Source organism: Orbicella franksi, chromosome 2 (genome assembly GCF_964199315.1).
Source record: "Orbicella franksi chromosome 2, jaOrbFran1.1, whole genome shotgun sequence".
NCBI classification, from domain to species: domain Eukaryota; kingdom Metazoa; phylum Cnidaria; class Anthozoa; order Scleractinia; family Merulinidae; genus Orbicella; species Orbicella franksi.
Genome location: NC_138146.1, coordinates 18911575 through 18938693, shown reverse-complemented (window position 1 = coordinate 18938693; position 27119 = coordinate 18911575). Strand labels below are relative to the sequence as shown.

Genomic DNA, 27119 nt, shown 5'->3' with positions numbered 1-27119 from the left:
CACTAAAGCAATAGTATGTAAGATATCAGTTTTCTAAAGGTTTCTTAAATGAAGTTTTAAAAATTGCTTGTTTTTGTCACAATTTTTCACTTGTGTACATAAATATATTATTACTTAAATTGGCTGCCTGGCTACTCTAGCCCTTTGGTTATTACAGGCAGTCAGTAAGCTACTCAATTCCCTTTTTTTTTAATAATAGTACTAAGTTGTCACGCTCAACTCTCCTGCCAAACGCAATGAGCGGTCAGTTAGCAGAAGAAGAGAGGCAGCTGAGGGTGCGGTTATTTTCCTTACATACTTACTAAATGTGAAAGCAAGAAATGGCTACATCTAAAATTTGAAAGTGGGAAGAGGTCGTTCTTAGCTTAACCCTCCTCTATATTTACGAGCTGAAGATGATCCATGGCTATCCACAGCAGACTGCCTTTAACATGGAAGGAGGTTAAGGGTGAGAGCTAAAAATTAGGTAAATTGTAAAACAAAATGTGTCAAATACATTCACAACGTAACTAGTTGACACTTTTTCTTGTGGGAATCGTGTCACAATATATTTACTCTTTCAGTTAAATTTTAACACTGTAGGAAAAAAAAATCAATTTTATAAAATTTTGATAAGAACCGCTGAGAGTATTATCGTGTTCCCTTGTTCAGTTTTCATGGTACAAATCAGGCTAAAAAAAGTGAAAAGCTGGAGAAAATCGGTTGCAAGAGCGCGTTTTTGTCGATTGACTGTTCAATTGTGTCTGCCTCGGTTTTGCACTTGCTGAGTTCTCTACAACGCATATGAATGATCAATAACTTTGGACAAAACCAATTCATCCAACGTACTCCAGCTAATAACAGCGAAGATGCCGTTTTTGTTTTCAACCAATCAGGAACAAATACAAAGCTCAGGCTTACCTAGTTAAGGCGCGTTTTCCCTCGCTTTGTTCTGGTTGCTTCAAGTTCTGATTGGCTAACTTGTGAATAAGCTGCATTTACCAGTGGTTTGTTGTGATTGAACAAACATGATTAGTTTGGTTTCATCGAAGACGAAACAGTCGCTAAAAGACGGCTCTTGCGTGACAATAATTATCTATCATGTGGCACGATATTCGGTAACCGCGCATGTCTGTAAGACGTTGACCAGTTGGCAGTTTTTGTTGGCATGTTCTAAAAACACTGTTGGTGCACACATCAGGTTGCCATAAGAAAAATAAACGCTGCTTGAAACGAACTAAAACTCTCTCTATATATTTGACGGCTGTAAAGTTCTTTCTGTCTGCTTATTATGTCATGCTGAGTAAGATTTTGTTAACTTTGATACACTCTTTCAGCGATAAGGTGAATCTAATGAACATGCAGAGTTTTTCGGGTTACGTTTAGAAAGGTAGAACAAACTGATTTTCTGTAAGTGCATGCCAGTTACGATTACGGCGAACTTTCCAGAGGAGGCATCCAGTGTCCACGGAGAAAGAGGTCTTCTCTGAGTCCCTATTCTCTCGGCAGATCACGAACACATGGGACATGTGGAATATGTTGTTACTAACATCGGTAGTACTACGACTCGTAAAACATTCTGAACAGAGTTTGATTTGAAAACCAGCCGGTTGGGTCCTCATACGGGACGATTCATTATTTATTTCATCGGCAAGTAGTATAACCCTAGTCCCTACAGAGGTGAATTTCCCTAGTTTTGACTGACGCATAGTAACATCGACTGGTTTTCCCTTAATTTGATTCTTAGGCTTTTCTCCTCGAATTAATACATTTATCAAACATTTCCACAGATACAACCGTCACCTCCGACCATGACTGCATATAAGACCTACAATTTTGGTGCGTGTGAGGTGTGATGCCGTGGGAAGCACACCTTATTCCCTTATACCCTAATACCCTTATACCCTAACACCCTAATACCCTTATACCCTAACACCCTAATACCCTTATACCCTAATACCCTTATATCCTAATACCCTTATACCCTTATGCCCTAATACCCTTATGCCCTAATACTCTTATGCCCTACTACCCTTATACCCTAATACCCTAATACCCTCATGCCCTACTACCCTTATGCCCTAATACCCTTATACCCTAATACCCTTATACCCTAATACCCTTATACCCTGATATCCTTATACCCTTGTACCCTAATATACCCTAATACCCTTATACCCTTATACCCTAATATCCCAATATCCTAATACCCTAATACCCTAATACTCTTATACCCTAATACCCTTATACCCTTATGCCCTAATACCCTTATACCCTTATAATTACAAGTATGATTACCCTTAGAATCAAAAATAAGGATTAGAGACAAGTCTGAAAATGTTTGTGGTAGGCGCAACTTGATTTTGGAAACAATCAAACGTACACGCTTTTGATCCACGACGTGCTTTGACCGTTTCCAACAGGCTGTCTAAAGGAACTGCGTAGATATAAAGAAGCAGGAGCGTCTTCGTATTGCTGAACTTAGGATAAATTCACATGCAGGGCTTTTTTAGCATTCCACCATTGGTGACAATCCACGATAAGGTGTTATGGAGTCTATATTTCCCACAACGCTTCCATGCACGTTCATCGAAGGTTGAAAACGCGAAATGCGTGATATTGATATGACTGCGCTGTTACTGTTACAAATAAAGTTCTCATGATCTGTCTGTTGAAGAGCGTGGTAGCCATATTGCACCCAAGAGTCCGATTAACTCTGTTTGTGGTTTCTGTAATAGGTTAGCGTTTAACGGAGGTCCTCAGTCCTCAATCCAACCTCCAACCTGGAGGGCCAGGGTTTTTTTTCTGTTTGGATATCCTTCCCTTACGACGACCGCAGTGTCAGTGCTAATGTGCGTTAGAGACCGTTCAATTTTTTAGGGAGCGGGGTGGGGGGAAGCTGGTGGGATTTGAGAAGCACCATTTAAAAATCACATGACGCCCCCTCAGCTTACCAATTTTTTCACACGGCCCCCTTACAGCTGTCATTTTTTCGGATGAATCTTCCTCCCCCCCGCCCCCAAGGAACAATTAACCCGCTCTCATTTGGTGACTGCTTATTTGGCAAGTGCCGTATTTGCAGCTAGCCTCCATTTCCCTATCCGCAACCTGGGGACGCGCCCGATGGGTGACGGTCGCCACAAGCGGCTGAGCTATTACTTTGCTGTGTATAAATGGAGTTGCTGTATGTCAGTAATATATCAAGATCAATTAAGATTTCAATTCAAAGAACCTGTAGAAAACACTTCACAACTTTTATTGACTTTGTTAGGTTTTGCAGTTACGTTCTAACCGGTCGTGTTTTAATGAATCTGGTAATCGAGCGCCTTTTCCTGGCCTTGGGACATTCATGGCCGGAGATTAACCTCGGAAACCTGAGGTATCACATCAGTGGAAGGGGGAGCCATTGCGAAATCACGTGTCTTTCCCAAGACACTGCATGGTGTATCAAAAAGTTCTCGAAGAGCGTGTAGCGAAACCAACTCTACCCAAGATCCGCCACTACAAGAGTACTCGAATGAGCAGTACTTTAATAAACCAATAATTATTGGCCCACCACCAAATCCTATGCTCGTCCACTTAAGTCTGGAGTAAAGCTACGCACTGATGAGCAGCTACTATAGGCTCAATAAAACAATAAACAATAAAACCTAACAAATAGTTCAAAGTATGAAGAAATTGGCACACAGCTTATGGTCGAGTTTGCTTCAATAGATACACATCTGCGGTGTCATTTAAGGTTATCGCATCGCCACCGATTTCCCCCCTTCACAATAGAGACGGAAAAACGTGCTGTGACTGAAACAGAATAAGAGATATTTCTTGTGAACAGCTGCTTTCTTTCGCGCACAATTGGTCTAATAACTCCTGTAGAGATTCAACGTGCGTACTCACGTACAACCCTGAAAGAGAAGTAAAAGCAGGGCTAATTATATCCTTCGACAGATTAATCTGAAGTCTAGCCCAATATCAACCCCCTGTACTGTTCCTGCCTTTTTACATACAAAGAAAATAGCTTATTTATCAATATTTAAAGTATAATAACAATTTGGGGAGGGAAAAAAACACACGTTCTCTTTTAGGGACTTGAAATTTCACTGTACTATTCAAGGAACTTAGCACTATCCGATCATGCATTCCAAGATTCAGGGAATGCTTTTACCTCAGTAAATTGAACATAGTGAGCCTCTGCCACATTCGTTACTCAAATCAAAGTTTGAAATGGTAGGAATGCAATACGCTACTAGATGACAATGCTTTTTGAGTGTTATGAACAAAGTACTTCATCTAAATCAGTGTTCAAAACCGGTATCGTGCTATATCGCTACACTAAAAAACAGAAGCAATATGAAGACTTCGGACGTGATCATGAAGTCTCTCAGGACAGCTTCTTTGTTTATTTAACAAATATAGCACTGTTCCACCCACAGTTAGGCTCAGTCGCGCATTTCCTACGCTGTTAAGCTTACAAAGCAGCGTGTGCTCAGGAGCTTTGTCACGAATGGTTCATCTTAAAAAAAATACACCAAAAGTTTTCACGTTTATTGCTCAAAATCCGTCTCAGTTTTTCCGGACTTGAACCACCCTTAGCTTGTTACGTTCTAGTTTGGCTTACTATCTTTTATTGTGTTCTACCCTGGTAATATATTATTTTCATCAGTGTTTCTTTCGATTTGAAATTTTGTGCTTCACTGAATAAAGCCTCGGTTGTAGTCACTTTTTGGCAAGCTCGATGTTTACACTTTCGAGACCAACTAATCTAACGTATAAAATGGTCGTATCAGATTAAAGAGGAGCGTCTTCTTTCCAAATAAAATTCTTCAAACACTTCGGAAAGTTGTGCTCAATGTCTCTCGTACTTAATTTCACCGAAATTGTATCATTAATTAGTGCTATCCTCTTTAAAATGTAGGCCGGGGAGGCCTTGCTATTTATAAAATTGATATTAGTTCCAACAAAGATATCCAACACCTGGAGTTCTAAGGTATTTACAAAGTTATATTGCATAGGTCGTTTCATTCAAGCTTGCTATTGAAAGCGTTTTCTAGTTGTTTCTTTAAAGGATCGAGGTATTCCATCAGAATTACATTCCAGAATTTTACGTGTTTCGGATATTCAATGATATTCGCCACTCTTGAGCTTTAAAGTAGAAATAAGTTTTTTCAAGATTTGTTCATTGTAGTACGAACTACCCCAGTCATATAAGAAGTGGCCCTATACCAAGTACTAAACAAACCAGAAGAAAGCCGCTGACATTCCTAAAACTAGTGCTCGATATTGAGGCACTTTTGCTTCCTCCTGTCATCGATTACCTTATTAATACTCCCATAAAATGTGGTAAGCCTTAAGAAGATTCATCATACGAAACAGTTCTGCAGCTTTACTAATCTCTTATTCAATTCACGTCGTTTGAGCGGACTTCATTTTAAATTGCTGCGTTGCAATCTTGTACCCAAGACGTAGCATTCCTTTCTATACCACGTGACTAAAAAGAACTGAGCGTGAGTACGAGATCCAATAAAGGGTCTAGAAATTAGACAATAAAGCCAATATATGTATATCCAACGATATTAGTTGAATAACATTAATTTGAAAAACATCGAGTTCTTAAACTGCATTGTGATGTTTTTCTATCGTTTTCTTTCATATCAGGGCACGGTATGCATGAAAAAGCATAGCTCGAAACAACTAAGTACCTTGGTGAGAATTGAAGTATTTCTCAAGGCACTTCAGTTTCAAAGAGTTTCTTGGGTTATTTTGGATTCATACATGTACCCCAGGATAAGCCAGTACTTGTGATTTAAGTGCATGATATCCATGGCCCTATTTACGAGTTTATTACGATTTATATAAAGCAAGGACAATTTACGTGATGTCTTTCTCCGCTGGCTGCACCGGTTTGCCTGGGCCGGCGATTGAATCTTGAACAACTTGATGATTTTGATGACGTAAGGGTAAGAGTCACTTGACAAGAGGGAACTCAACATCCCTCCCCTCAAGTGACTCTTCAACACTAGGCTCGAAAAACAACTCTGAAAATAGCCGCTTCCGAAAAAGACCGCCTGTTTTTTCGGCCTCTGTGGTCTGATGCAGAGAACAAGGTCACGGGCCCAAGACGAGTGATTTATTATCTCTTCGAGCGTTCTACCAACATCACAAGAGGTTTAGGTCGCCGAAAAACCACAATACTTCGTGCTCTGTTGTTTTGTTGAAATGTTGTGGTTTACTAACCATTCTTATTCTCTACTGAACTGAAACAGAGGACCTGTTTAACCAATCACAGCAAGCGTACAGCAGGATCGAGCGTGGGTCGAGATTAACCCTTTCATTTCCAGAGTCAAACCGCAAGCACATTAACGTGATATTACTTTTTCGGAGTCTGTGGATCAAACCTTAGTGTGAGACCATTGAAATGAAAGCTACTGAACATTACTTTCACGCGGCAATGGCTATGGTTGTCCCGCAGAAGTTGTTTCTAGATTTTAAGTTTTTCAACAGTAACGTCCTAATATGGGGCCTAATCAGCTGAACGCTCAAATTGAGCAGTCCTTTCACTTCGCACCTAAGTAACCCGGCCAACTGTTATGAGGACATTCAAATGTCAAGCTTTTGAGTCTTTAATAACTACTATGTGTTGCTTGCTTCGGAATATTTTGCTTACGAAATCTGGCACTTTCACAAAATTTTGCTCATGGTCACTATGAATAATGGCGGGTCAACAAGTTGGCAGAGACTTACAAATGTAAAAGAGGGGGGAAAAGTGTCTAAAATCCTCAGTCCTATCTGGAAATCGAACCAGCATCAACGATTTCTTTTTTCGTATCTCTAAATTTACAATACAATCACTTTGTGAAAAGCCACTGCAGCTAGCAACAAACATCGAGCCCCACCATCGAGCGTAACCCGACAGAGGTCAAAGTCCATCTATAGGACTGTTTTGACCACTTCAGGGAGCCCCCTAAAAAAAGGGCGGGGACCAAACCGATGAGTCTACTGTACACAGTAGAATATTGTTGATATCGATGGAATGTTTGCCTAACCACATCAACTAAACTTGTCATCTTAATGCCAGCCTTGATAATTGACAGAAAGCAATAATAATAAGCCTTTCCTTCCTCTGTGCCTCACATGACAATGAACTAAATGACCACGGCGACACAGAGTCTGCCGAATTATAGCACCGGATCTGTATGATTGATCTGTTAGATCAATAACTTAAAACCATAAACACTGGGAAATATTTTCTAAAGTGGGATCCACTGATGGACAGAAAGTGAAACTTTCAATTCAAAAGGAGCCTGATTTAACTAATCGCATCCACTCTAACAATCTTGATTTTTCTCTTTTCAACTTGTTTCCTGAAGGAAGCAGTGTCTACGAGCAATGCTCCTGTGGTTAGCAGTGGGTTTCAAAACAATGCGGATAAACTAACCCATTGCACCTGTGATAATAAAAGATGTCTGAGCTGCAGCTTCATAACACTGCTTACAAATAATCCTCCTTTATTACGGTTTCCAAAACCATTTCATTCATTTTAATAAAAGTTTAATCATTTTTACCCTAACAGGTCACCGAGAAGAGAACTCTGGAAACAGAAAAGACATCTCAATTCTATTTTAAGTTCTTCGCTACAGCAAACCAAAACATTTGCAAAACCTTGCCAATCCAGCAATTTCTTTAACATCACAACTCGGAATCCATCACAAAAAGCACAATTAAAACAACGCCCATTTCCTTTAGGTTAAAACTCGACTTTTATTTACCGCTCTCCCATACATGAGGTATTTATATTACATTGTCATTTTTCGTTCGACTAGAACCAAAAAACCATTAGCGGTAAAGACAGGGGCCTAAAAGTGACTAATGGCAACAACATTAATATCGTTAATGGCCATTTGTTTCACCTTGAGTGGCCCTTCAAAAAACACTTCCTTCCTGATTTCCACTGACCACCGCGGAAAGATTATCAGCAAGTTATTTTCTTTACTATCCGTGTGGGGATCAAAGATCTCAGAAAATGTCAACAATCAAAAAGTGTGAAATGTTTTGTTACTGTCAAAAATGAAACAAAGTTTGTAAACGAAAACGATACATTCTATTAGTTTAGACCCAGTGAGTTCCATGGTTCTTATCTGAGAAGATCGTAAAAACTGGGAATGACACACAATTCACAATGTTCAGTGATTAAATTCTAATTTCTCCTAACATTTCCAAACAAATTTCAGCAGGCATCTGATGAGAATAAAGCTTCCAATCGCACGAACAGAGCTGTCTCGGCTATCGAAAACAATCAAGGGAAATTTTGCTCAGTGAACCCGGAGTGAAAGTCCTACGGAAAGAAAATGTTCATTTTTAAAATACATGATATCTTCCTAAGATCGCGTTTCTAATGGTCGAGGCACAGTATTATAGATGATCTAAACCGGTTTGTATATAAATCATCTATAAAGATACAGTCAACAGCAACTTATATTGTTTCAAGACATGACCATACTTCTGTTGCCGACTGAACGCGGCCAGCCGCGAAAAGGATTTTTTTTTGGTTCTAATTGTGTGCCAGATCACCTTCAGGAACCCAGAGGCAGATCTTTGGAGGGGAAAAAAAAGTTAACAAGAGCGAAAGCAAACTTTAAATTGCACTCGTGACGCGTTAATATATCAGTATTATTAACTCTTATTTCTACTGACCGGTTCCGGCTAAGGCCTTTTAATAACGGCAAATTCTAACAATATATATCCACTCAGAAACCATGGCTAGAATCAGTAATGAGGACACTAAGATGTGCGCAAGAGACAAATTGCTGAACTATATCAGTTTAATTGACTGAGTTTTTGAGAAACAACAGAAATGTATGAGCAATGTTAGTTAACATAAAACTTGTTCCTCGATTTCCCTGAGTCAGTCTGTGAGTTTCTCACACGATTCCAACACGAATGATTGTTGGAAGCTTGCAAACGAATGAAAATTAACAGTAATGAACTTACTTCTCGGCTCTTAACGGTTAAGTTAAGTTGGGAAGTTTCCGTGCAGTTCACTTTACCAACTTGGTAAAACTCACAAAGCAACGAGGGGCGGAGATCTAGACTTTGACTGACAGCAATCAATCATGAGTGCATGTGCTCTTTTTTTAAGCAACAATAGATCCCTCAATAATTATAGGTGTCGGCGGACAAGTGAGGACACTTAGTTATTCCAACCTCGGTGATGAGAAATTTGATTAAGTCGCGCACAGCAAATTTTAGATTTTGAGGGTTTGCCCTTTGCTGACTTTACTATTTTAGGCCGTCCCTTTCCAATCCTAAGCGGGAGGAGGGGGGTAGGTACCGGATGCCGTAGCGTCAATTTCGACTTAACCATCCCCTTCCATTTCCTTAGATTACCCGAACAATTCGTCGAACTCTGAGTAAGCGTGAGTTATAACTAAGTCTTTTGCCCAAGAACACAACATAGGGAATTAGCAAATATCCCAAGTGCAAACAAACTGTATGACAATAACACCTGACTAATAACGATTTGTAACAGTAGAAAAATTACGATTAAAAATGTACTCAGCGATAGTTGCCTGTTGTAAAGGCTGAGATGAACTGTTGCACCGACGGAACGGACGCCAGAGAACGCAGCACGAAGTTCACATGAAAGACCTAAAGTATTTAAAACCCTCTTTTTCTTTGCTTCGTTGAGATTTGCTCACAAAAAAACATTATATTTTTTCTTCGCGAGTGCGTGATTACAAGGCACAACTTACGTCGAAGTAGCGTGACCTAGAAGTAGAACCGAGGAAGGAAATGTACGGAAAACATTGTATTTGACGTGAGGTTTGAACAAGAGTAAGGAAACGTCACGTAATATATTATAAAGAAGCCACCCACAAAAACTTGAGCCATATCAAACACAAATCTTCAATTATTGACTTTCATCAACAGAAATGAATTCTAAAACACTGCCCACAGGCAGAAGCTGATGCACAGGGGTGGGACAGGGGTTAGGGTCTGGATTATAAATATAACTTCGAAGCGATGAAATTACAGATTACAGACAAGTCGGCGGGCTGCATTTTGCCCTGGTTACTATCTAATAATGTGAACGATAAGCTACCAAATTATTAATATAACCAAAAAACAACGAACCAAAATACAAAACAAAAACAGAACACAGCAGGACACCTTTAAGACAGGAAACCCGAAAACCCATATGGCACGTCCATGCAATACGAAAAGTAGCCGCTAATAAAGAATGTATTTAGCTTTGGTTAGAGTCACGCAAAGCGTGAACGATGATGCTTCGTAACCCTTTTCACGGCAGCAGGAGAAGCTGAAAGTTTTTCGCCAATGTAGTGTCTGTAGTGAGTCACGTTTCATAAGGGGACGGCGAGGGGTGGGGCGAAATAAAAGATAACGGAAGGTACGAAGCATGGCGATTTTTAAACACGCAATAATGAGCAAATGAACAACGCTACCTGCACTTCTTGGTCTTCTTTCTGTGCTACAACTCTATTACACGTCTACCTTTGACGGCAAAACAGTTCGTCCAGAGTAACTCCTGTTGATTTCTAACCCGAAGTCGTGTAAATTCCCCCTTTGCAGTCTCTAACAGTTTTTGTTCGGTGTACTATATTTAACAATTACATTACGTGCTCAAGATTTCGTCGACTATCGCGCGATGGTCGACCAGGGCGCAGCCCGAGTCAAAATCGAGAGCGAGTAATTGTTTAGGTATTTCATACCAGACGTTCAAATAATTATTTGAGTCCTCTTCACGGATACTCCGAATATGCAAAGAAGCGGCCGCCATTTTGTTAACAACCACACATTGCTAGCCTACGCACTTCCTTCAACAGATCTGATAAAGAGTTGGGTAGCTAATAAGAGAACGGCACTGGTATTAGTGTACTAGTAGATTTATACTAAAATGCTATTGTCACTTTCAGTAAAGAATATTTTTAACAGAAAATTACCGTTAATTAACTGTGATTGATGATCGTTATTTTCTTGCTTTCTCATAAAAAGCGACCTTACAGTAAAACACGTTGGCATCGACCGCCATGCCTCGTAAGCAAAAAATAAGGCATGTGTATTGCATATCGGTAAAAGATAATCGAATGTTTAATGTTGGTAATATTTTAACATGATAAGTCGCACAGATAAAAAAACGTAACTTCAGTTACATTTGACGGCCTGGAGTCTGAAAAACATAATACGGCCGTACCAAACGAGTTTAGGACATAGTTTAGGACACATTCTTTAGGATGGTCAATGTTAGGAGGACTGACAGAACTAGCTGGGACGTGACAGGATCACATAGCCACAAGTAATAATACCGGCTGTAAGGATGAAAGGAAAAAGATCAGCCAACGCCTTTAACTGAAATGAGCACAAAACAGCGATCGAGATCAACACAGGAACACAAACAGCCCTTTCGCTTCCTTGAAGTTGAAGATCATTATGTCAAACACGTCCGTAAAAATCCTTCCCGGACAATGCCGGACAGAATATGAAATTCTTTCAAGTTTACGTCCTTACCCAAACGTAGCGTTCAAAATTTTTAGCATGTGGAGCGGAAACAAAACATCACGAGTATTTTTTAGCCGGCTTTGGTCAGTTTAAAGGCATGTGACTCTGTTTACTGTGAACTGAAAAGACAGAGTAAAGCAAATGAAACATGCGCACCCCACATGTCACTGGCTTCCTTTCTAAGCTGTACAATATGTTTTTTTATGGAATGGCGAGCAGAATCTTGGCCAAGTTCAAGTCACCCGCGTATTCCTTTCTCTCTTTAGCTCCTTTTCCCCGCCCCTTCCCCTTCATTCACATCTAATTTGTCCGGCTTCACCTCTGCTCCCGGCTTGGACTGTTTACTCGGAAGACACGCCCTCTCGGCCACAGGCAAAATTCTCGGCATAGGGTGATTATGATTATTTCGTTCGTGATTCAGCTCGATTAGCACGCTCTGACTAAGTACATAGCGCTGTTAAGGAAATTTGCACGCTAGAAAAGGAAATTCAACTGACGACGCATAGCTTGTTTTTCTGCTAGTAACAAGGTCAGGTGTTGATCATCTACGGTATCCTCCTTCCAGTCACCCAATTTAAATAAATTAACAAACATCGAAAACAGCACAAGATATATATAGATTAACAAATACACTATAGTGACCAACTATACAACTTGACGCAAACTCCACTGCAAGAAGGTCAAGACTCTCTTTCCGCTTAAAGCGACAAGGGGGTTTTTACCTAATCATAGAGAAGCAAAACAATATCACTCCCAATACTGAAACTACAATTCTCTTGTGACTTAGCGACATCCTGTAGGGTTCCTACGCTTTTTCCGTTATATATTGATTGTCTAGACAAGAGATTTGATAGCAAGCTATGTTTAGACAAAAACACTCTCCGTCAAAACTACCCCGGTTACGGCGACGGAGACAAAGTCCTACGCGTTCAGCTGAGGCGGACACGAACAATAGTTGAAAATTCCAATAATGAAAGAACAAGTACAGATCTTTGCTGATAAAGAGTCCTGCTTGTATTAAATGACTTTCTGAAAATATTTTAAGACTTTCCTGTGCTCCGGTATTGCTTAGTAAAACCGATATGAATCTTTAAAATACGATGCTTTAGAGTGTTGACTTGCCTGTAGTGGGGGAGTGAGTGGAGTTCGCATTTTCACCATACTTTTATCTACCAAAGGTGTAGGCAGCCTTCCTGAGGTTTAACTTGTTACAATAATTTTGGTTCAATTGATGTCTTATCTTACAACATGAAATATTGAAAGAATTTGAGCCGGAGGAAACTGCAGCCCTAATGAGAATTATATTCCGAAACTAAACTGCTCGTAGGCAGGGGCGAATAAACACACTTTAATTGCTTTATACGCTCTTTGTTCAACGTAAAAGCAGTGAACAACGAAGGGCTTGAAAATTTCTTGTACGTCGTCTCTAAGAATTAGACAATACCGAAAGAATATCTACGGGTTAACGATTTTTTTTCCATTTGAGAAAACAAAGCCAAACTTTAAAGAAAACTACTTGGTAATAAAAAAAATTGACGTTACTGTAGGTACCCGTCTGTCATTGAGAAATCTCGTTAAAACTTGTTAATTTATAAACCCACTTCATGGCATTGTAGACAATAAGGTTTTCGCGCCCTCCACACAGAGCGTCAAATACGTGAGCCAGAGCAAAAATAGCCTACGAACAGGCTCCCGGCGAGGACGGAAAAAAATTTTGGCGATCGCGAAACAGAAGAATTCGGAGAGCAAAGCGGCTTCCTTCGGGCTCACCGGGAGCCTGTTCGCAGGCTAGAGCAAAAAAGTTTAGCGCAGTCCCTTGAGCGATAAATTCCACTTTAGATTCGCTAACATGATTTTGAAACTTGATTTTTAAACTAGTCGGCGAAGATGCCGTTGCATTTTGCAAGCACTCAGCGAGTCTAATGGTTTTCTTACAACAGAAAAACAAAGTGATCTGTTTCACAATGTGACCGACCAACAATGATCACTGGTTTAATATCATTACAATGTCAAGTAGATGGGTAGCGGGTAGAATAAAGAAACTCAACCAGTTGCACAACCAAATTCTCAAGGCTCGCTTTAAAAGCCTGTAAGGCAATTAGTACGGAGACTTAAGAAACTGAGCTTAGGGAAAGCTGAGAGAGTTCAAGATGGCGGTCGACACGTTCACGTGATCCTTTGATGGATCTAAGTAATAAGAAAACTTCCTATTTTTAATCAGAGCTTTCTGAGAGAAAACTTCTGCTTACCTCCGTAAACTGTTATACCAGTACGAAGAAACCATATCGTAATCACGTTTAAATAAAACCTGATATAGTGCCTTGTTGACGTAAACAACTGAAAAATAAAGTTGATATTGTTCTTCGAGCGAATGCTATTCCAAAACGAAACATCTTGAAACCTTTTCAAAACGACTCAAGATCCTCTTTAAGCTTTGCTCTAAAGGTTAACCAGTCTATTTCCGTCAGTTTATCTGCTGGCTAACAACAGCACGCAACTTAAAAACCGTTTGTCTTATAATGTATCAAAATCATCATGGATGCAAAAAGAAGTTAAGGTCGTAAATTGACGATTTTGACAACAGGAAAAAAAAAAGAGACGGGAAAAAAACGAACTTTACACTCCACTTTCGTCGTCGATAAATCTTATCGCAGTTCACGAACAATATTTCAATCCGACGATTTCTTCAATTAACACGGCGCGAGCAACTAAAATCCTCCACAGAAACTAAGGATTATCCGTCTCGTTTTAATATCCAATTGTCACAAGACGGAACTCGTGCTGGCCTCAAAATCGCGCAACAAACTTGGAGACTGAAAACAGCGTAACACCATACAATAACTCTAAGCGGGTAAGGAAATCTCAAGTTGATATTATTTAAATGACTCACGCTGACGATTCCGGCAAAAATACAAACGCACTGGGTAAGCTTCGTGCGGGCAAATATCATCCTTTAGCGATCTATTTTCGAAAAAAAGACGTTTGGAGTGCAAGCGGAAGCACAGTGACCGAGCTGACCATTGAGGGCTGAGAAGAAACATCGAGTATCGAAATTAGACGCCTCCCACTTCCGTTTCCGACCAAATGCGCGATAAGAAAGTATCAGCACGTCAGATCACAGTGTTTTCTTTGTTATCACGAGGAAAAGAAACATTTAAGGCTCGCTAGCTCTAATCAATTTAGATCGCTCGCTGAAACATTTTCAAATATTCACGCCCAAAGGTCCGAGCCTAACGGTAACTAACAATGAGTGGGCCGCAAATGCTTTATATGCTGAGTGGGTTAGTGCGGGTTTTCAACGTGACCAAGAAAACTTGAGTCAGTGTTGGGTTAGTTTTGATCCAAAATCGCACAAGACTCGCTCATTGCCAACATCTTGGCAGGCGGTTCGATTTACTAACGCAAAAGAAGGAATGAAACAGCTACGCTAGTGAAGAAATGTTCCAAAACTATGACCAAGAAAATAACACGCACAAAACATATCCTGAAACACCCAGTTTTATTCAATTCCTTTCTGAGCGTTCCGCATAACTTCGACCTGAAGTAATAATAAGAGTCTTCAGAAAAGGAGCAATTTTACACACAATAGTCAAACAAGACAAAACTTAAATACAGAGATTAATAACTCCATAAATTATAATTATTTCTGCGCTTCATAATTTAACTATTTCTTTTTTACACTGCTGCATATTCGCAGATGATATGTATTTTTTTTGTCGGGTGAACCTGAATTCAAAAGACGTCAAACAGATTTTTCAAAACAGACTAAATAATAAATAGATCAGTCAATGAAAGAACACTTGGGAAAACAAGAACATTTGATACCCTGAAATTGAATCGCGGGGATATTTTATAATCCATCAGTCATCCTATGATGTAAATAAAGATCCAAAAACTCTGATTTCAATTTTATGACTTAAGATAAATAGAATGACATGAAAACACAACGGCTGTCGTCATAAACGTAAGTTACATAACAAAAGTGCAGATAACGTATCCCCGCGCGCTATTAAATCAGATCACAACTGAGACACACACTGAGTCCTGTAAACGAAAAACTGTTTGAAACTTCTGTGAATTCGTATTTCCCATCCGGTAAATAAAATATTCGATTTCAACTCTTATAATAACTCGCACATAAAATACGGCTGTGTATTTTACAAAAATTACTTCAATGCTCTGACTTATGAAGTCAAAATGTTTCTAATCTGAAATATTAATTGATCCTGGTCTATTAAGGGTTAAATCTAAAGCGTTTCTGCGGTTTTTTCTTCTTCGCGCCCTTGGCGGCTTTCTTGCAGCCCACAGCAGGCAAATAGCAGCACAAGCAGGGAATGAATAGGGACAGAATAGCTAGGCAACCCCAGCGCGGCGCGCACGAACTGACGGGCCCCGCGCACGAACACGGCTCATCAGCGAGCTGTCCTTCATCGAAATTGTCTTTCGTACAGTGATAAAAGATACCTTTCACACAACACATACAACTGGCATAGTCTATGAGCTCGTCTGCTTCCACACCACACAAGAGGGGTTCCTGCTTCTCGTTTGTCCACTGAGAACAGTTCTCCACTCGTTCGCTTTTCATTGAGCTAGTGTCCACAAGTCGAGTCGTAGGTCGTGATGTCGGAGAGCTCGGCTGACTCTCGACTAGACTCGCTTTAGTCTTTGAATAATAACAATCCGAACAGAGTCTCCGTTCGAAGCTAGACAGTTTTGCGAGGCTATTCTTAGACTTTAAATCCACGGGCTGTGACCGAAGAGTTGATAACGGTATGGGAGGCGCTTTCGCAAGCGGTGAAAGTTCACAATACTCGTCAGCATCGTCCGCACTGTCAGAGCTACTTGGAAATTTTGTATTCGTTGTAGCGGGAGTTTTGTGACTCGCCATCGTCGGTTTTTCCGCACAATCGGCAACCTTAACAGGTACCTTTGACTGAATATTATGTCGCCGCAGTTGTTTGTACACTTTGGGGTCGATAACTTTAAAACTCGACCCGTGTCCAATAACAAATGGGTAATAGTCGTCCGCATCGCTCTCCTCTGTTACGCCGGTCGTAGGAAAGTTCGTCGTTAAACGCGGTAATTTATCGACCAAGGCGAAATTATTTCTGTCGTTCGTGCCGTGCATCATCTTGCCCAATCCTTCGTGTTTCATCGAGTATGACGAACTATAAGTCGTTCTGTGATCAAGTCTGTGTTGCCATACAGCGGTGTTCATGTGTCCCTCGGTGTTGGCCGGCCGCGCGACCGTCCTGTGCTGTCACTTTATTCAAACTGAACGCGTCCTACGTCGTGACTGTATTATAATGGGCCTGTCTTGCTTAGCTTGCGTGGCACTTCCGATTATCAGCTTGGGAAATTTAATGTTTCCTTTTATCAAATCTGCCAAAATACAGTTCCCGCGAATTTCCTATTAAACTGAGCAAAGAAACCTCCCCGACAGTGTTAATGTTTCCACAGACAAAGAGCGAGCAAGGATTCAGCCATCGTATCAATATTATCTCTCCGCGATATAAAGACCCTCGACAAGTTGAGAATAAATTTCTTGATGTACTCCTGCCTTTTCTTTCCACAGCTCTGAAGATTCAATTAACCCGCCAGCCGAAGATGTCCGGCGGAGTGATAAAATGTTTTCGAGAAGCACTCTAGTAAAGAAAAACTGGCTGTTTCACTACCCAAACACTTTCGTTCTCACCCCTTTGTCGTCCGTTGTTTTTGAGTAATTTATATTTAGCCGAGGTCGATTATTCTCTATTGTAATTCAAGCTTTAAAATCCCTCAAGTGATAAACTTGTTTTAGCGGAAATGATGGTATGCTATGGCGGGACTTAGTTCCGGTTCCACGAGTGAACGATCACCGACTTACGTAGGCACTGGTATCTCGCTCTCAAGTACAAAACTTTAGCACACGGTTTGCGAGTTAATCGCAGCTTAAATGCGAGAAACAAAACCGATCGAGACACAAACAGAAACGTCAACGAGTCCCGATCTTCGAACGATGGCAGCCACAACAAAAGCTTTAGAGCCTCAAGTTTAATTTCCCGTTGCGAAAGATTAAAATGCAAATGATGCCCTACATAAACACGACACAAAAGAAACCCACTCAAAACGGAAGTCCACACCCAGTCACTGATGACAAATGACAAGAGGCTTTAGAACTTCTTGTGCGCGGTATTATCTCTCATTGGTCGGCTTTGTCACGAACCACAAATCAACTTGATCACCCTCTAGGGAGGACGAGATTTGTTTTCTATCGACACGAATCCCGCGCTCTGTCAATCGCGTTCAATTTGGGCTGAGTGAATCAATAAAACGGAAAACGGCCGCAAATTAACTTGTGATGCGACAAAAGACAACATTTAACTGTTTTCTTTGCTGTTTTCCTTTCTAGGACTGCCCACGACTCAATCAATCAACCCTTAACATTTGTTTATGTTTTTGTTCCATTTACACGCGTTTCAATTTTCGGCGTTCATTTATTTTTTTTTTCGGGGTCTCCGAAATGTCACGTTGATTGAACTCTGTACATACACACTCGAGATGAGACGCTTACTTGTGACAGAGTACTTCAACGTTGTTTAGATTACGGTTGATATGTCTGTTGTGAAAACCATCAAGGTACAGCCTGTCAGCCCAAAATCAAAAGAAATGCAAAGTTGGCAGCAAAAGCTTCGAGATAATAACCATGATTTGGGTAAATCGCTTCCTGTCGATCAACAGAGCCACAACTGCAGCGACAGTACTTTTCCACTTGGTGGTTTTGGTATAAAAAGAGTGAATCAGAATGCGCAGGATATGGTAAGGTAGAGGCGCCGAGATGGCTGCTGTACCGGACACGTTGCTGGTATCATAATCAGACATCACAATTGTACACTTGCGAAAGTATGTTAGTACAACTGATTAGGAGATGGTTTACGAGACATTCTAATTTCGGAATAACTGACATAGACAAGAGTAAAACGGGTGCGGATTTTTCAATAAACAGTATTTCGTGAGTCGTTTTAAGTGTTCAGTTGTAGACCCAATATTGTAAATGACGTATTAAGAAAGTTTGAAGACAAATAGTTAATTGGCTAATGATTTTTCGTATACTTCATGGAGCAGATGTGCCGGCTTTGATAAAAAGCTTTCTTCAGTTGCTACTAATGTAATGTCAGCATCAATACTATCGAAGACGCCTAATTGATGACTTTCGGTATTCTCATTAACTGCCCGCTGGAAAATGTCTTCAAACTATAACGAGAAAATACATGTTGATCATTCTAAGCATGCAAGTGGACAGTTGATAAACCGTTACCTAGCTTGACGTTCGAAAAATGCAACGAAAGCTGTTCGGCCATATCCAGTAATCTTGACGCTAAAACAGAAATAGAAAAGTAAGATGTCGTTATGTTCTCATGCAAAACTCCAAACAACCCGGCATCGATCCAAACCAAGCAAAAAAATTACAGAGATAACTTTTAGTAGTGTTATTGTTTGAAAACATTGTAATGGAAAAGGATGTTCGGTGCTGTTTCAACAGTCATTAATCATTGACTGGTCGGTCAGTTCAAGCATTCAGTTCAAGAGCTAGAAAATTCTTTCCTTTGTAGCAAAAACCTCGAAAACTCATTTGGTGATATCAATTTGTCCAATTAAGACCACAAAATGCTACCGTAAGCATTCTTCGTGTATTGCACCTGGAACAGAGCAATATGACATCCATATGCAATTTATTGTGGAAAAGAGAAACATTTTGACGAAGCAAAATTTAAAAGGACGCTGAGCGTAAAAATGTAATAAAACCGACTTTCAACACCAGTCTCGGTTTCTGCTTGAAACATAGTGTTTAAGCACGCGTTTCGAGTATGACTCTCCTTAATTGTAACCCAAATACGACATGTTAGTATCCTACAACTTCTGCCGGAAATCGTTCACCCGAAGCACGAATTCTTACACCGAAATAACAGCGACAAAACAAAAAAAAGGTGTTGAAAAATGATCAAAAATCCGTAAAATTAAAGGAAGCGCTGTCTTCACAACAAAAAGATAACATCGCAAAAATAGCAAACTATTTACTTGCTCTAATAATAGAACGCTATATAACCGTAATGTGAAAAGGCGAGTTCCCTCATTAGTCGAAACGGTTCTTTCCAACAAAAGAAACGCTGCTGGTTTTCTAACTCGGTACAGTAAAATGTGTGCCCTTTGTTAATAAAAAAACGCATCTTTTTCAAAGAGAGTTCTGTCTTTAGTTACTGTGGGAGTAAAATAAGTAAATGATTCAACGGAAAATAGCAATTTCAGAAATCCGGAAAAAATGTACTCAGTGGCAACAAAACGTTTCCTTCATGAATCGGTCTCCAAGGTGTGCTTCAGTCCTGGATCACTCAAGAGAGTGAAACTCGATTCCGATGAAACGGAAAACAGCAAAATCCGTAGAATCACATCATTTACAATCAAGGAAATCGTGTGTCGGTAATAAAATGTATCTTTTCCAAATAAACAGTACGGGGGTTCTTCGCTGCATGATCCAGTTGATCCGGGCCTCGCTCAGTTCAGTGCCTTTTACTTAGAGCATGACAGGACGCGTTAGCCAGCAACTGAGTCAACGGGGAAATCTCACGCCTAACAAAGCTCTCTTACTAGGCTGTAGTGCATTTGAAACTTTGTAATGAAAGAGTGTATTAAAAGGAACTAAAATGTACCGAGAACGAGAGAACCTTGCAATGTTTGAGTAGCTTTAAATCTTGTGAAGGATAGCTACATAGAGTTATGGATTAATAGATCGACTGAATGAGACGATGAAAAAGGGGGGGAAAAAAGATTTCTGATCATCGATACAGCATGTTTGCTTTCAGCGAATCAAGATTTTCAAACCGTGGTCTTCTGTAACTTTGTAATAAAGAGTCTGTGGAGGTGCTAAAATGCACTCAGAATAAGACAACCTTGCAATGCTTGGGCAGCCTTATTTCTCGTGAGGAATAGTCCCATAGAATAATAGATTAATCGACTGAAACTGGAGACGAAGAAAAAGGAAAAAGGTTTTGAACGACACATGTTTGCTTTCAGCGAATCACGACCTTCAAGCATTCTTCATCTTCCATCGTTCTACATTGTCTCGCCTCTCTTCGAAAAGTTGTCTGACACTGAGAAAAGAAAGAGAGCGTACATGTTGAATTTAGTCAACTTTGGAACGGCTTAAACATTCGTAACTGCAATTTCCGTTCATCTAAGTAGGAAAGATGTTAGAAAATATCTAAATGCACGTAACCTAAGGTTGCATTGCATCTGATTAGTCGTTCTGCGATCTGCTACTTTAGGCCAGACACACAATAGAGTCATTTGAAGTAAATTTTTGCAACCCTTAATGATGAATTTGATTTATAATCAATTTGCAATCACAGAAGAAAGCCCCCTGGGGCGATAGACTTATTCAAACTTCCTATGTATTGTTGAAAAGTGTTGATAAGACTTTTAGATCGGAATTGTCGTTGGCCCCTAATTCCGCTTCTTCTCAACAGTAAGACTAAATCATGTTTTATCTTCAAGTAACCTTTTTAATTGATCGCTAAAATTGGGTTCGCATCTGTAAATGGCATTTCGCTTGACTAGCTTCAGTGCCGTCAACCTTGTTGTACTGTAAGGCGTCGCTTCACTCTTCAAACGCTAACCACAGATAACTTTCGTGACAAAGTTCTTGCAAGGATACCCTACCTCCACGCTTGGTTTGAAAATTCGTGATAAAAGAAATCCCTTTCTGGCAAGGCTCTAGAAATCTAATTATTGAAATGATAAAGTGGTTTCCGCCGTCAAGAAGGTTGGTTCGAGAAACCGGCAGAACGCGGAAACGTGAAGCTACAACATTGGACAAACAAAGGGTTCGTACCCAATCACTGAGAGCCACAGTTTATTCAGTAATGGGCATGAATTTCTCTTGGTCACTCGACAGAACGTCAGTGCTTTCGCGTTCGGTTGTCTTAAGAAGTCAAAAGAATACGGCAAGCCAAGGCATATACGCATCGTAGCGAAAAATCCGCAAATCACTCTCAGAGTCACATAAAGCCGGAAACGGCCACCAGCCACCGGCCACCGGCCACAGACACAACACAAAACCAATTTGAGCTCTACCCAAGTTTTCTATTTTTAACAAGACCAAAAATCTCATCAGCAACAATGTAGTTGCATTTAAAATTGCACATGAAGGAAAAAAACGTGAGTGTCAAAGGCCGGTACAAAGGAAGTCGATTTGGTCCCTCCCTTTTGGGCAATTAGGAGTTTGTTTGGGTTCAACGGTTGAGTAACCAGCCTACTTCCCGACCTAAAAAACGAAAACACAACAATATGGCCGATTCTCACCTCTTTATTCAAAAGCCACTTGTTCCTGTTTGCAATACATCTTAAGAGAAGTCACGTATCTGAAGTTCTGAACACAAGTTTAGTCTTCAAGTGGTTACTCAAATACAGGAGTCGAATAACACACGCCCCTTTACTATGAAAACGTGAGTTTACACATGCAAAGCTTTTATTAGGCTCTACGGTAAAGAGAACGCAACACCGTACATTAAATTCAATCCAAACGATAAATAAATCGCTCAATTTTCTGTAAGCATCTGGGTGAATGAGTAATTTACTTAATTTAATTATTCAAAAATAATAATACTCGCACAGAACTGACAAATTACGTGTAAATATTACGTGCCCTAGCTATCGCGGTTTAACAAAAAATGCATCGAATGTTTTGATGGCAGTATATTCTACTCGACAGATCATGCTTCCTTACGTCATTCAAGGGTGTGTGACAGTTAAGTGTAACTATTAGTTGCCAAGCACTTGCGTCACCAGGATCCAAATTGTACCGTTCTCTCACCCACTCGGAATCTCATCAACTTGATCACGTTCATCACAGTAAGTCTGCCGCAGTTGAGTGGGGTTTAGTAGTAACTGGAAACCACCAGGAAACCGACAGAAAGCTGTCCGATTCAGCGTTGAAGAAGCCCCCTAAATCTTAAGGCACACAAAAGCCCAGTGTTTCTGTGTTTCTCTATGTTCTCTATGCTCAAAAACTTCACGCTTCTAAACTTCGACTGACTGTTAACCGCCTCAAGAGAGAGACCAACTTCTATGACCTTATTCTAGAAATATCAGCGACAGTATCGACAAACAGAATATTGTTTGGATGTACTACCAAATTCTCAGCACTAGGATTAAGAGAATTGTATGGAAGTCGATAAGGGGAATTTTCATTGAATCGAACTTTGGAGTCTCAGTCAATGGCGAACCGAACGAAAATCCGCTTCACCTGCTAACAGAGAGCAATTTATATTTTCACCATTTCCCTAGCTTTGCTCAGTTCTCTGATAACCATTTATATCAGCATTTGGTGTTGCATCAAAAGCAAAATTAAGGTGGTGCGGAACCCTTTGTGCATGGAGGTCTCTTGCTTGTAGAAAATTGGTCGTCAACTTTTAATTCTCACTCTGAATGGCAAAGTTATCTCTAGTTAAATTGTGAACTCTTCTATGTGGTTCAGGAATCCAGTCTTTGCTAATGCTGGTTAATGAGTGAAGGATGAAATAAGGGAGGTTTCAAGACATATTTTCAATGATGTTCAAATAACTTTCCCGCCTTTCCCCTCCCTCTCGGTTTTATGTTTCCTCTTGGTTCTGTACCTCATTATTGAGAAGACTGAAACATTCAGTTAATCCTCCCCATGGTCACCAGAACATTTAAATTCTGTCACAGGCACAACGCCACTATTACTAGCACCGGAAAGAGACTAACGTATGCAAAAAGTACCAGATACTATACAGATGGGAGACAAGGAAAGGCAATTCAGTAAACTTCTACTGACTCCGATTCCCCACACCACACCTTCACAAGTGAAGTTATAAATGCCGTGATAAGGGTTAATTCCACTCTAACCTTATTAAAAACATCATACAACTCTTTCCGACTTCAAGCACGTTATATAGCTCTAGCTCGGTTTAATCTGATTAAACCCAACTTAACTGCGAGAGAAGCCAAAGTAAGCCACATGGACCAACGTACGAGTTGCCACGACATGTCACAGAGAAAACCGGCGACATCCGCAGGGTTTCGTTTCATTAAGCTATCAGCCAAAGACAAACTTGTGCCAAAAGTGACAGCGTGTTCATACAATGAACATAACAATTCAATCCAAACGTGCATCAGATAAACAACGTTTTACTACGACGCCGCTTTGATGAGAAGCGGCCATGAGCGGATTATCTGACTACCGTTTTTCAACTTAATTTTTCCTGATTATGGTAGAGTGAAGTAGCGACAATGATCGAAAGTCATGCGTTTACTTCTCGGGTGATTTCAATAACTGAAATCAAGCAAACAGGACAAATTTGTGTATGCACGTTCTTCTCTAATGTTGTACCAAGGCTGGTCTTTCTAGATAAGCGTTAGAACAAATAATACGAGTTTTTCGTGACGCTGTGCCATTCGTGACACAGTAATAAGTAAACAAACTGTTTCCTTTTGATCAAAAAACGCAAAACTGACGTAACCTTAATGAGGGCTATACGGCGTGTGGCATCCCTTGCTCAACATCGATTTACTTCTCATCAAATGTTTTGTTTTCCTTTTGAACATTCTTAAATTACAAGTAGCACAAAACATTCCTGTATCTCTCACGTTCTAAAATCTTACTTTTTCCGGTAGAAACAAGCAGCTAACAAATGCCAAAAGAGTTACAGCACAAGTTCCTTTTTTTCAACGAATCTATTCTGATCTCAGCCTCGGGCGATCTTCGTTAGACTTAACAACACCTACACGGTTTAACACAATGGAAAATGAGTTGACGTAAAGAAAAGTGAAAAACAAATAAAAGTTATCCGAGCGAGAAGTTATGCTCAGCTTAAATAAAAACAACAATTACAAGTATGCTGAAACACACGTTTTGAAACCGTTGAAAACAACGGCTCGAAAAATGTTTCCGTGTTGGTTTTGCGTTGACGTCAATTGTTGGCGTAAGAATAATAGCAAACGCGAGCGCAATATCAACTTTTTCACTGTTCCGACGTTACACGATAGTCAAAATTTCAATAACGACACGACAGAGAAATGCTATTTGAGATTGATCCAATGTATAACAAAGCAAGTGTATTGAAGTTAGATACATATGGAGTAGAAACGGAAAAAAGGACATTGTTTGAAATCACTGATTCATTTAGTTTACGCTGAATCGCTGATTTAAGTTTATAGTACCACTATGAGATACGAGTACAGTTTAGGTACGTGCTATACAATCTGCCTAATCATTCAACTATTTTTGCGCTTTCCAAAAATAACTGAGTTGACCATATTTTCCCTCTACAATTGCTAAGGCCAACTCAGTCATTTCCCGGTGATTCGGACGATATCTCACTAATCGAATCCACGTTAATTTGCAGCTGAAATGAAATCGCAAGAACTTTTCAGAAAGGGTGGAATTTATCAGGGGGGGGGGGGGGGGCAAAATAATTCATTCCCATACTTCAGCAGCTTTCTCGGTTCCTGACACGAAACGAATATAACGGATTTTCCTGTGGCGGAACCGGATTGCGCCACTCGATATCCCACGCAGCAAAACCGTACCAAGATTTCAGCTTTTTTTAAATACGCGGAACGCGTCGATTTTGCTCCATCTCAGCGGAGGCGCGACAATGAAGAGGAAAGAGATCGCGTGGCGGAGTAGACCACAAGAATGGGTGAACGAATCTAGAAAAAAATACACGCTGAACCATTCGCGTCGTTCTGGTTCAGTTCATGTATTCAATAGACCAAAAGTGTTGTGGTTAGACTTCGGGACTCGCGCGCTAATCGCCGTTTTGCTAATTAGACCTAATTAGGCAAGTAACTGGATCAACGATACATTACCGGATGACGACTTTAACATCACGTAACGAGCTCACTGAAACGTGAGAGTTTTTGTTCTAAGGGAGCTCTATCTAATCTAGTGCTTTCCACGTTACTCCGTGAATGTCGCAAGAAAAGGGCGGTGAACTATGAAAGGTGCTACATTCATAGGTTGCCATGTCACGAGCAACAGGTGAAAAGTGCCGCACACGAAAGAGGGCTTCGCGCGCGCGCTGAAAGGCTGCGTGGGAGACACTGTCACGTTCTCTCCCCGGGCTTCAGCCGTCCTTTGATCGATCAAAATAATCTAGAACAAACCGTGTCCGTTCCGTTCAGAGTTTGTAGTAGGCTATTATCCAATTTTTGCGCAAAAAGAGTACTCGAAGAGCAAGAAGCGTAAAATAAAAAATTAAAATACTGAAAAGAAAAAGCAAGGGTCAATGCCTGCCAACAGTTACCCCGTTAATCTACGGATGAAGAGATTAATTGAGTTATCTTATCTAAGAAGACAGGCACCGTTTGCTCAAGGAGTGATAAGGGTGTACAATCGATAAGACATTGTTGGATTTAAGTATTTTAAACAAAACAAACTTGATTATCCGTAGATAGTGATCCATCTGGTGAATTCCGGTTTTTGAGTCAACCGAGCCCAAGCCGTGAAAATCGCAAAGGCCTGACTGACTGTTCTATTTCACGTTCAAGGAAATTCCGCGCAATAGTTTCTCTTTTTACCCAGTCGCGTGGCTGCAGCGTACGTTCCTTTTCCCACAGTTTGAATGCTCGTGAAACTAGCCTTCAATCCCGTGGGAAGCGGATACCTTATCTGGCCTGTATAGGTTTGTGTGACGCCAAAGGGTATGGTTTTCTGAGCCGTTTTGGTCTGTAACTTAGGTATGTTTTTAGAATTTACTTCTTTATCATTGTAATCAAGACCATCAACATTGTACGTTGTAAAGTATTGCAGCCTACAACTGTACTTATACAAGCGTATAAACTTGCCTTTAACACTGGTCTTTACAAGGGAACTGATTATAAGGCAGGTCTGAAATGGGGTATCAATTTAAGGGTCAGGTTTGAAATTGAGCATCGAGTTTTGAGTGGGGTCTAAATATAGGGTAGGGAATGGCAAATTTTGGTGTGAAACACGTTAAAGGTTTCAAGTACCTCGCTGCACACCGACACCCAATATTTACCTGCTAATTGCTCACGTGCAAACATTCAGATACAGTACACAATTTATTTTCTCAATAACTATTAATCATGTATTCACCCTATTGCAATCTAACTATGTCATATCATGTAACAGGCATAAAATGGGCTTAAAATTGATCTGCTCCTAAAGCCAGCTTTGCAAAAGTAGTTCAGTTGGCAAAGCATTTGCACAGGTACCACAAAAGTCTTAAAAACAAGTCATATAAGCCTCATAGTGATACATGTACTTATTTTCTACATACAATATATTCACAGTATTCTAAATTATACTTGCCAACACCTACACCAATGAATTGAAGAACACAAAGGATGGGCAGTTGGAAACCACCTTAGCGAGCAACATGACAAGAAGCCAGACGACAATGAGTAAAGTTTTAAAATTAACACAGAACAAACAGTGTGATTCAATTCACACTAAATTATTTGTTTAGATCAGTTCTTTAGGCTTATTAGTATTGTTTTATTGTCTCACTGGTTTAGGTCCCCTCTTCAACTCTGTAAATATGTTTATCACTTATCTTACATATATTATTGCATTCTACTGTTTGTGATATTTTTTACTATTTTTT

The 27119-nt window shown here is 40.2% G+C and overlaps 1 protein-coding gene across 1 annotated transcript; it reads right to left on the bottom strand.

Moving 5' to 3' along the window:
• Positions 1-12246: 12246 nt before the first annotated feature.
• LOC145478462 (uncharacterized) lies at positions 12247-26139 on the bottom strand. The gene has a single exon (XM_081456501.1). It carries the CDS (start codon positions 16706-16708, stop codon positions 15725-15727), a length of 984 nt encoding a protein of 327 aa, XP_081312627.1. The 5' UTR covers positions 16709-26139; the 3' UTR covers positions 12247-15724.
• Between the last annotated feature and the right edge of the window lie 980 nt (positions 26140-27119).

Excerpts from the sequence above, each read along its gene's own strand:
- LOC145478462 (XM_081456501.1), bottom strand. The coding sequence starts at position 16,708 with ATGAACACCGCTGTATGGCAACACAGACTTGATCACAGAACGACTTAT.